Source organism: Engraulis encrasicolus, chromosome 4 (genome assembly GCF_034702125.1).
Source record: "Engraulis encrasicolus isolate BLACKSEA-1 chromosome 4, IST_EnEncr_1.0, whole genome shotgun sequence".
Classification (NCBI taxonomy): domain Eukaryota; kingdom Metazoa; phylum Chordata; class Actinopteri; order Clupeiformes; family Engraulidae; genus Engraulis; species Engraulis encrasicolus.
This window is the reverse complement of record NC_085860.1, coordinates 42,265,367-42,277,404: the sequence shown is the minus strand read 5'-3', so window position 1 is coordinate 42,277,404 and position 12,038 is coordinate 42,265,367. Positions and strand designations below refer to the sequence as shown.

General features: G+C 45.3%; 1 protein-coding gene across 1 annotated transcript in view; it reads left to right on the top strand.

Annotated features, from left to right (window-relative positions):
- The first annotated feature begins 988 nt into the window (after nt 1-988).
- The window catches only part of chka (choline kinase alpha), a 26,506-nt gene continuing 15,456 nt past the window's right edge, over nt 989-12,038 (top strand). The window contains exons 1-3 of the mRNA XM_063197467.1: nt 989-1,653; nt 3,167-3,275; nt 6,360-6,413. Of these exons, the coding sequence (XP_063053537.1) occupies nt 1,418-1,653; nt 3,167-3,275; nt 6,360-6,413 (399 nt within the window). The 5' untranslated portion in view covers nt 989-1,417. The remainder of the gene's footprint in view (nt 1,654-3,166; nt 3,276-6,359; nt 6,414-12,038) is intronic.

Sequence of the window (12,038 nt, the reverse complement as noted above, 5' to 3'; positions counted from 1 at the left end):
AGAAATCAGTTGAGTCTAAACACTTGGCTCACTCGGTGTTGTCAAACACTCGTGGACGTAAGGATAGTCTCTTATCTGCAACGACAAGACATGTCGGCACTGCATTTCCGTCCACCTGTGATGCAACCGACAAGAATGTGAGTGGTAATAATTTACCACCCCACTTTTGAAGGAAAAAAACAGTATGTGTTCATTCCAAGTACCACCCTCTTCCGATAATGTCCAGTTAGGTCAGCTCTGATTTCACTGTCCTTAGTCCTAACAGAATGATGGGTCTTCTACTAGTCGTACTACTGCATTCACCACATGCTTGAAGTCATACTTGGCAAGTGACTAAGTGTGCTCACTCTATCGAACCACCCTACTGGCAAAGTCCCTGGATGACCCCTGACCCAGAAAACAGCCACTTTACAACCACACTGAAACTACATTCAGGAAAGCACCCTGGTGTCATAGCCCACTTCAGCGTAGCGAATAAAAATTTCTCTGGTCTAGCATAAAGCATAAACCATGTGTTTTTTTCACCACACTGGTCATCAAGTGGTCATTCACTCTAGTTATGTCATGTCCACTAGTGCACACAGTACCAGAATGAACTGTATCTTGTGTTTCTTCTGGTGACATGGCAGTCAGCATTGTATCATCACTCGTGGCATTCTGGGGTGACTATTGTTGACCCATTTTCTGTTTACCTCAACAGGAAATGGTGACGAAATCGCTGATGACCGTGAATCATACAGCCACATGACCACTGATAAGACCCTGAGCAATCCCCTAATAGGTGTAAGCAACGGGTCTAGTCGTGCTACTGGGAACACATAACTCATACTGTATAAAGACAAACAGGTTTCTAGTTTGAAGCCTTAACCCTTTAAAACTTAAGTAAACAAAACAAAACATTCCCCTTGTGATAGGGCGAGAATAACAACCTCTGTCTAGAAGACTATTAAATCAGAAAACTATAGGCCTAGCCTACAGCATAAAGAAAACTCGTGTTATTTCTTGGGATGTCACTTCTGATTTCAGTGTACAAATCCAGCTACACAGTTCAGGAGTATTGTGATTGGTTTGAAGGTGGGAGGGCTGTGCCTACATTATCCAATAGAAGAAGAGCACGGGCGTGGTTGTATGACGTACACGTAAACACCTCCATTTCAACAATTCTGTAAAATCCAGTGCAACATATGTTTCAGAGTTAGTTGTTAACTGGCTTGATTCGTTGAGCGTAGCTGAGTAAAACCTGCCCGCGAGTTTTCTACGAATTCATTGTAACGGCGTATCACCCTTTACTTAAACGTACAAAAAATCTCTTCGCCTCTCTTCGTCTATCCTACAGCATTCTGCACGCGCGCATCGAGGTTCTCAGCTCCATTCAAACCATAAATAATCAAGGCAAGCGTTTATATTCGCGAAGAAGATGAAGACTAAGTTCATAAATGGGGTTTCGTCCTCTCCCTCTATGTCATTGGACTTACTGGTGACAGAGAGTTCACTCGAAGTGCAGGCAGATGCTGAGAATGACTGCAAAGATGTAATTCGCCAGGACGAGCCCGACCAGCAGACAAAGCATAAGGCGTTTCTGTGGTGCAGAGAATTTCTCCACGGAGCATGGAAATCTCTGACTGAAGATGCTTTTAAGATCACAATTATCAGGTAAGATCACGGGCACGCATTTTCATTTTAACCCAAAACTGTTTTGCTAACAATTTTTTTTAAAAATCTAACTGTAACCAGGTCTTGAGTCCTAATAGGCCTGTGCTATGAAGCAAGCTGTAGTAGTAGGAAATAATGCCATGTCACAGGCTGTTAAAAATGAAAATGCCTTTCCCCTCTCGGACCAGTTGTCTAAATAAAACTAACAGCATTCAAGTCACCCAAGGCTATAGGGCCAACTGCATACAGGGTTCTTTTTTAACATCTTTTGACAGAGTTAGGAATTCTCAGCCTAAACACCATACCAAATGGCGTCCAAAGAACCTACTTCTCCGTTTCACTTCTCTCAGGAAGTGATATTGGTGCCAAAGCTTATGCGTTTTAAATCACTAGAATTTGCTCAATAATGACATTGGTATTTTTGAGGACAACAACAATGATAATAGTAGACTATCAATTGCATAATAACATTATTATTATTATTATTATTATTATTATTGTTATTATGTGTCATTTATTATTGTTGTTATCATTTTTTGCTGTTGCTGCTGTTATTATTATGGCTAGTAGTAGTAGTAGTAGGCTAGTATTAGTAGTAGAAGAAGTAGTAGGCCTTTAGTTATTGGCAGGGCTATACATTAACTTGCCAAATTTTATTAGAAATTAATCGTAGGCCTACTACTAAACAACATAACACAATATAAATCAAGTGGCTACTAAGCTTCTTGTCTTCACTGTCTAGTTCATCATCTATAGTGTATAGAGCAGTCCTGTCCTGTCCTGTCTGCACACAGGGACATACACTGAGGTGACAAGAACTGTGACTAGAATAAATACAAAGAATCACAAAACGTGTTGACAAAAACTTGTAAGCTTTGGCCTATATAACAAAGATATTCACATTTTTAGATAAATATTTAAGTAGTATTCTTGAATATTTAAGTAGATAAAAAAGATATTCACATGAAATAGTAAATTGCGGGGTTCTAATCGTCTCATTGAAGTTTTGCTTTCCATTCAAAACATTCAGCCTATTTGAAAAATGTCAGTGTTTCTCATACATTGACCCAGTCTATCACTTGCCGATCTCTTTCAAAACAGTTCAGATGCTTACAGAGTTCCCGCTCCGCTTGATAAGACAGTACTAGAGTTACTTCAGAGACCTTTGTCACCTGTCCTTGCCTCCAATCAGTTGTGTCCCTTGTCCCCAGCTCATGTGTCACAGTGGTAGATTGCCCTTTCCATCTGCTGAGGTACTCCTGATGGTGTGGGGTGTGTAGTTTTGTCCTAACCTATATTGCGGATGGACTCTGCTTGGACTGCTTTACTGATAGTGGTGTGTGTGTGTCTATGTTATTGGTTTTACTGATGACATGTGGCTGCTGATAGTAATGTGTGTATTACTGATGTGTTACTGATGTGTTGCTGATTGTGTGTGTGTGTGTGTGTGTGTGTGTGTGTGCACGTGTGTGTGTGTGTGTGTGTGTGTGTGTGTGTGTGTGTTGACTGACAGGGGTGGTCTCAGCAACATGCTCTTCCTGTGTGCGCTGCCAGAGCACATCCCCAGCGTAGGAGACGAGCCCCGAAACGTCCTGTTACGCATCTATGGAGCCATCCTGCAGGTGTGTACTCCGCACACACATACACATACACACACACACACACACACACACACACCGCTTGATGCCGTAGCACAGTGTATTTTAAACCCAGCTACAGTGTAAACTCTAAACTGTGAGCTTAAGTGACACGCTCTTTGGGATTTGAGGGAGAAAGGGCGGAGATGTTGTCTTTCACTGCTCGTGTATTCCCAGTTCCACTGTCACCTGCTGTGCTGAGAAGCGTCCGCGCAGCTCCCGAAACCCCACCCACCCAGGTGGCCGCCCTGCATGCAGGACGCTGCAGGTTCAAAAAAAGGAGATTCGTGTCTATTTAATCCCTATTGCAGGGAATAAAAGAAAGTGCAATGATGTGTCGATGTTGTTGGGGTGTCGGGACAATCAGGTAACACACCATTTAAACACAGATGTGTCTCATTGTGCTAGTTTCTCCATGTCAAGCCCACAGTTGCCCAAAGTGGGTAAATCATTACTTCCTGTCCTCTAGCACCTTATTGGGAGATGCTTGAATGTGTGTGCGAGCGCGTGTGTGTTCTTCATTGGCCAGCACCCTGACCACAGTCCGAAGATAAATCTCTCAATTCCGCACAATTGGATGTTGAATGTTTTGAATAGATAAAATGCTTTGCATTCTCTCACAAAGACTCGGTGTAGACTAGAGTTGATATGCTTCCCATGAACTAAGTCAGCTCGTTCAAGAACACTTTGTTTTGGTCTAAATAGCTCTGGAGGGTAACATTGTGTTTTTATAGGCAACAGAAGAAGAATGCAATGTGTGTACACAGTGTGTGTGTGTGTGTGTGTGTGTGTGTGTGTGTGTGTGTGTGTGTGTGTGTGTGTGTGTGTGAGTGAGAGAGTGAGTGAGTGAGTGACAGTGTGTGAGTGAAAATGAATGAGAGAGGAAGAGGGGGGCTTTGGTTTGCGCCGCAGCCAAAGTCTTGTTGGGTGATGTTCCACCATGGCTGTACATGCGTGTGTTCTTTGCCGTAGGCTTGGCCACAGGAGCGTGCCTTGCGCACGGTTGCTTCCAGGTGATCCCACCCATACCCAACACGGTACAGTATGAGATCCCTGAAAGCTGCAGCAATATATTCCACTTACAGGCATCTCAGAATGATAACCATGACGAAAAAGCTTAAACTCACTGAGAGTTACCTGCTTTCTCTCTCTCTCTCTCTCTCTCTCTCTCTCTCTCTTTCTTTTTCTCTCTCTTCACCAAGCTGTGTCCACTGAAAAGACACGTCATTGCTGAGTCCGTCCTCTGTCTTATTGAATAGCTTGTCAGGCACGAGACACCATAGACTTGATTTAACCCGTTTGCGCAGAGCCTATGTTATAACCTTGCTGTCACCAAAATTGTAATGACCAAGTCTTAATCTGTCACTCAAGGCTATCTGTCATGTCATAACAATGTTGTTATGATGTAGTTCAGTCTTTTTAGCAATGGGTGAATGGGCCCGCCGGCTGCCCTGTCTGCGCATAGAGGCTACATGACACCCCCTATTGAATGTACCTGGTCATAGAGCCACTCTGAAAAAAAATTGGGGGGCAGCCGTGGCCTAGTGGTTAAGAAGTTGGACTTTCATTATGGGGATTGCCGGTTGGAATCCCACCTGACCTCTCCCTACATCTCCATCCATGGCTGAAGTGCTCTTGAGTAACGCACCTAACCACGTTGCTCCAGGGACTGTAACCAATGCCCTGAAACATTGTAGCTTTAAGTCGCTTTGGAAAATTGGCCTTGGTAAACCATAGTTTTCATGTTTTTTGAGCATGCTTCGGCACATTTTTTTTTACTATGGTTCAATCATGGTTTGACTATGGTTTAATTATAAAACTATCCATGGTTTTACCAGGTAAGGGAGAGGTAAGGGTGGGATTCAAACCTGCAACTCTGTGATTATCAGATTATCACATTACGGCTGCCCACAGGTTTTCATGTTTTTTGGTCAACCATGGAACCCGTAGTCACAAACTATGCTGAAAAAAAAACATGAATAAGCATGATCCATTGGTAGTCAGGAACCACGATCTTCATGGTTACCCCCCCCCCCCCAAAAAAAAATAATGGATAAGCCATATTAGGTTCAGAGTACTTAGAGTAACCATGACATACCATGGTAACACCATGGTAACCACCGTAAAACCATTGTCGATTTTCGTAAGGGTAAAATCGTCAGTTAATTTTAATGTAATTAAAAGAAATTAGTGTTCAGTAGGTGTTTGACTGCCCTTTGTTGGGCCAGTGTCTGTAGGGCACCATAGTTGCAGCTGTCTTCCCAATCTTATCCAAGAGCAAGGTCATCTCTACAGCTCAGCAGCCATAACAGCCAGGAATGACATGGCAGGAGACTCAAATCAACATCTAAATGTTTGTCTAATGCAGTTTTGGAATTTATTTAATTTAGTTTTATTCCTCTTTGTTTTGTAGTGAAGACATATCATGAGAGTGTATCAGTCTAGCATATAAAATTACAAATATTGACCTAGCCTTGTCTGGACTGTAGCCCTTCTGTCTCCCTTTGAAATAACAGAGGAAAGTGCTCGCCTCACTGTGGTAACCAAGCTTGACATTCCTAATGCTTAACTTGCTTTGGGATCGAACAGTAGATAATGGACCTTAATGAACGGTGGCTGTGATTAAAAATAGTCTTCAAATATGGCAGATGCAACATGGGGTTATTTAATGGCCCCCATAAAGTTTCCTCAATAAAAATCTGCACATCAACAGTGGAATTGTAAACGGCTGATTAAATGTCTAATGGCATTTTTTTTTTAATGGGATGATGTTGATGTGATTAGACAAAGCCATTACGGGTACAAAGAAAACACAGTGGTGGCATCCTCCTTCTCCTGTGACATTTATGTAACATAAAAAAACAATATTGTATTCTATTGTTTTTATTTCATTTTATTGTACATGTCTTTTTGTTTCATGGTATATACTGTACATGTTAGGAGTTAGTGCCCCTTCACAAACTGTGGAGTTGGTTGGGTGACGATGAGAAGGGTTGTTATGTGCTCATAGTAACTATGGAAACAGTTGTCATGTACTCATGGTTAGTGTTTTTTTTCTTTCGTTGCTAGATGTCGTGTAATAAAGGGGAGCCAGGACAGTCAAACAAAGAAAATCACTTTCAAGTAAGTAACTCATAGAAACGTGCTGACATGGCCATGCTTTCTGCAAACAACATGAGACACAGTAACTCATTCTCAGTGCCCCGAGTGCTCTATCTGCAAACAGATGTTTCAGGCTACATCAACATTGGTTTATTTTGAAATGGAAAAGTAACAATGTTGTCTCTCGTTTCCCTGCCATTTCTGTAACCATGACTGACTAGAAACGTAGCCATTGAGAAAGACATTAAAAATCAGCAAAATTTGCAGGTGAAAAATGAGATTTGGTTCTGAAACAGTAGAACCCGGCTGATGTGGATGGAACCTCAGCTTGATACACTCCCACTACACTGGAAAATTCCAGGACCAGACAGTTCTTGAAAACATTACATGAAGACATGGCTAAGTCTCTTTCTCAAGGCCGGTCTGTTACTGGCAGAGCCGTCTTTTCCTCCCCTCCCCACCCTGTTAATAGAGGGCCCTAACATCTTTAGGTATCTCTGCCGTATTTGGCAAACGCTTCCTCAGACACTCCTTGTCCCCCATGTTGCGTTGGCATGAGCATTATATCAGGTTAAATGCAGTACATGCCTTACAGTTTCCCGAAATTCGCAGAGGGATTCTGGCTGCAAGTGATATATCCTACCGTACCATATATGAAATTAGCACTCCGCTGTGTCAGCATAGCATGTAGATTTGTAAATCTGTTATGCCTGACATGTCTTGCTGTACATTTGTTTGCTGGATGGTGTGAGATTTTCTTTTCAAGTTTTCCAAGTTCATTTGATTGTTAACTAACACATGATGTGTATTGATGACTGAATGTCAGTAAATCTGCATGTGCATGTCTGCATAAAATTTTAAATCTCAAAACATTTGTGAGTTGATATACTTATTGAAGCCAACGGTGTCACATGCTGAATAATGGATGTGTTTCATGCTTGCATAAAGTACAGTGCATATTGCATGTTTTATGTACAATATGACGGCATAAATGAATACAATGAATGTCCAACTTTTCAGAGATGATGGGTAACATAATTGTATATTTTATATGGCTTGGTATATGGTATGATTTTATATGGAAACACATACGTTTGATGCTAGTAACACAGATATGCCTCTTTTCCACTGCATGTTTTCTGGTAGGCCTACAGATCGACACAGCACGACTCGGCCACCACTTTTTGCTTTCGAATAGGCACCACATAGCTCAATCATAAAGCAAAAAGTGGCTGCAGAATTGTGCTGTGTCGAGCTGTAGACCTACCAGAAAACCAACAGTGGAAAAGAGACAATACTGTAGTGTGCACATATTATTTATATCATGTTGCAGAATTAATGCCATATTTAAGTAGTACATTTGCATTCATGGGCCATCGATTGGTCATTGGGGTTACAATTGAGACAGTAGCGTTTGTTTGGTGAATTGGGATGACAAGGAGATGTTAGTCAGTGGGGTTGTCAAGGAGACGGTGGTGATTGGGGTTGCCAGGTAAGTGATTCTCTTCGTGATCACCATATGGTCCATCCTCCTCATGGCCATGTGTTCATACAGTATGCCTCATCCTCTTAGTGTTCATCAAGACACCGCTTGATTTTTCCTCTGGAAGAGTTCCAGGATGAAGAAATGAAGTCAATTCTTCTCTTTTAACTCCACTGTATCTCTCCCAACATTGACTGGAAGGAAGAGGCCAGTAGCAAATGGGCATTATAACAGCAGCCGTGTAGCTGCAGCCATTGCCATAAGCCCTGAGCACCCCTCTGTTAAGATGTCTAATAGTGTAGAACAGGATGCGCACATCCAAATAAAATAGTCCAGAATGATCCTAGTAAAAAAAATGCAGATTTCTGTGGGGAAAGTGATCTGCACACTGTGTATGCTCCAAGGAGATTTGATATGATTTCTTAAAATCGGTAATGTCTCAGTCCTAACATGGGGTCTTAAAGAGCTGTTGAAGAACCACCTCTGGAGTGTACACAGTGTGCTCCCTCTGTAGACCGATGTCACACTAGACAGACAGAAGAGCCAGACCCTCTGGATAGACCCTACAGGCTGTGAGTCAGGACAGCAGCAGCACACACATCCAATTATCAGCTAATCCTGGCTTCAGCCAATCACCTGGACCAGACGACTGGACTCATCACAGTGAACTCACTACCCCCTGCCCTGACCTGTCTACCTGGCTTCCTCCGTGTCCTCCCTCTCAATTTTCTCTCTCCTCTCTCTCTCTCTCTCTCTCTCTCTCTCTCTCTCTCTCTCTCTCTCTCCTGCTTCGTTATCTCCTTCTCCTGTGTCTCTCTTCTTCCCTTCTCTGTCTCTCTGCATCTTTTCAATCCATACCACTCCTCCACGCGGTTGTTCTTGGGATCCTGTGTCCTGTCTGCCTGCAGCAGTAATGGGCACACAGTGGAGGACCCAGCAGCTGCTTTCCACCATGACTGAGGGGGGGGGGGGGGGGGGGGGGGTGGGGGGGGGGGGGGGGGGGGGGGGGGGGGGGCGGGGGGGGGGGGAGGGGGGGGGGGGGGGGAGGGGGGGGGGGGGGGGGGGTCGGTGCAGGTGTGTGTGTGGGGGGGGGGGGGGGGATAGTTCTAGGGTAGGGGTGTGTGGGGATGCGCAGGTGTGTGTGTGTGGAGGGAGTGGGGATAGTTCTAGGGTAGGGGTGTGTGGGGGGCAGGTGTGTGTGTGTGTGCTTGTGTGGCAGGGAGTGGGGATAGTTCTAGGGTAGGGGTGTGTGGGGGACAGGTGTGTGTGTGTGTGGAGGGAGTGGGGATAGTTCTAGGGTAGGGGTGTGTGGGGGGCAGGTGTGTGTGTGTGGAGGGAGTGGGGATAGTTCTAGGGTAGGGGTGTGTGGGGGGCGCAGGTGTGTGTGTGTGGAGGGAGTGGGGATAGTTCTAGGGTAGGGGTGTGTGGGGGGCGCAGGTGTGTGTGTGTGGAGGGAGTGGGGATAGTTCTAGGGTAGGGGTGTGTGGGGGGCAGGTGTGTGTGTGTGTGCTTGTGTGGCAGGGGGTGGGGGGCAGGAGTGTGGGATGTTTGTATTTTTTCACTGGCAGCCAGGATATGTGTTCTGGCTGCTCAGAAGTAGAGATTGCCATTATCATCCCCACACATATGATCAAATATGTGGTGAAGTGAGTGTGCGAATGTATGTGACTATTTGAAAGCCTTGATTTGTGTGTGTGCTTGACCCCTTTCCTCCTCAGGCCGTGTGTGTGTGTGTGTGTGTGAGAGAGAGAGAGAGAGAGAGAGAGAGAGAGAGAGAGAGAGAGAGAGAGAGAGAGAGAGAGAGAGAGAGAGAGAGAGAGTGTGTGTGTGTGTGTGTGTTTGCGGAAGCGTAATTTCCTTCCCTGCTTGTGGTGCTGGCTGGGTCTCAGGGGTCTGTGTGCACTGACTCACAATTCTGCTGCAGATATTTAGCCTGTAGCATCCTGGATGTTGACAGGATGCTGGCGTGTCTGTTTTGTCCCACTCCAACCCCCAGACCCTTTTCCTAACCCTTTCCCCGAAAACCAGCCCTGCACTGGCGCACACACATACTGTACACAGACACACACACACACACACACATACAAGCATGCACACAGTCTTTGACCCCCTGTACCTTCCCGGACCACTCACGCACACACACACACACACACACACACACACACACACACACACACACACACACACACACACACACACACACACACACACACACACACACACACACACACATGCTGAACCCCTCACCCCCGCCTCTACTCCAAACCCTAACCCCCCCTACTACCCCTTGGCCGAGACCCATTCCGGAGGTCTATGTTGACACTCGTCACATGTGACCCAGATGAGAGGGAGTTGTGTCGGAACAAAAGGAAGGGACATGTGACCATCCATCTGGCCCCCGTCATGGTCACAGGAAGCTACGAAGAGGCCGCGAGGGAGCGAGGAGAGGCTGTTCAGACCACCTCAAACGACCCACGCCGCACTGTGCCGCGCCGCCTCCATAAAAATGTGACTCGATTAGAGGCCCGACTGCACTGTGAATTATTTACCAGTTATTGCAGCATTTCCTATAAACTTCACAAGCGAAACGTGACGGAAATATACTGTACTGTATGGCTTGGAGAGCCCATTGGAGTCCACTTACTCTGGCCTACACCGATATGGATGTCAATGTCAAGGACAAAATCCCAAATACTCAGCTAATGACTAGTGTACCCAGTTGGGAACCACCCGACAGACCGACAGACTAGTGTATATAGTTTATACATATGACTTAGAGAACAGTCTGCTATACGACAATACCACTATAGGCTACTGTACGACTATACTAGTATACAACTATACAACTTTTTACGACTGTAGGCCTACTAGTTTACAGGCAGAGTCTACTTTACGACTTTCTTTAATGTTGATGTGGTCTGTTCTGACGCATGCTGAGGGGGCCTCTTCTGTTTTTTTCCCCAACCATCGTAGTTTCATTTTCTTTCATCGTTGTGACCTAGTAGTGAATACTGCACATGTGTTGGAAGTGTGTCAGGAAGGATGATTATCCCTCTGCTGGGCTGATGGTCTGAGGAGATTCAAGGTAGCCTCCTGCTACAGTAGTCTGCTAGTGCACTCCAGCTAGAGCAGTGTTTCTCAACCTTCTTTGAACAACTGCTCCCCTTAGTATTAAAAAAACAAATTGACTAATGCCCCCAATGACAACCAAGCACCGTCCCCTCTCAACTGTATCTTCTCAACGCCCCTCTAGGACTTCCCCCGGGGGGCTGTACCGCCCGCATTGAGAAACACTAAACTATAGCTATTAGACTAAGGTATTAGAATAGGACGTTGCCCTACTGAAGACAAGGACTGCTGAAATGGTGATCTGGTGATTATCACTTAAGGGAAAGGGGACATGAAAGGCACAGGAAGTGTTTGGGAGACAATGGCGTAACCGTATTCGGCCTGCCTAGTGCCTACTAATAAGAACCAGTTCTGAAAATACGGCCGGCCCAGGACCCCCTGTTCAGCTCTGTCCAGTTGGCCTATTTGTTTTGCGTGCTATTTAAAAACCAGAGGAGGGATGCTGAGCACATCTCCTCTGCCGCTATTTCCACCACTAGCCTACAGAGCTGGCCGTCTCTGTTGCTGTCTCCCCCGTTTAGGCTTCCTGAATTCATGAGTGGAGCTGCTGGCAGAGTGCTCTCCTCTCAGTACAATCGACTCCCTTGTTCCCTCTGCTCTGCTGCTCGCCCTCTCCTCTCTCCCGCTGGTAGGAGTCCCTTTGCCACTGTTAACCGTTACATAGTATGGCCATGACGTGACTCGGGGCCGTGAATACAGCCCAGACAAAAGCCATTACACACTCAAGAGAGAGACGCAGAGGCACTGGCGCTGAGAACTCTCCAGGAAAGAGGACTGCTACACTCTGCTGAGTTTCTGGGTGTGTGTAGGGGAAGAAAGGAATCACCAGAGCATCTTCAGATGTGGAAAATAACTTGTTTTATTGGGCAAGCGCCAAGACTAACGTTTCGACGTTCACACGTCTTCTTCAGAGTGTGTGTGGGTGTGGGTGTGTGTGTGTGTTTTTTGCTTTTAATAATTTGCCTGGTGACCTGTCCAACACTAGCCTTGCTGTCACATGAGTGTCACCACGTTTGTGTCCTGGTGACACCCCT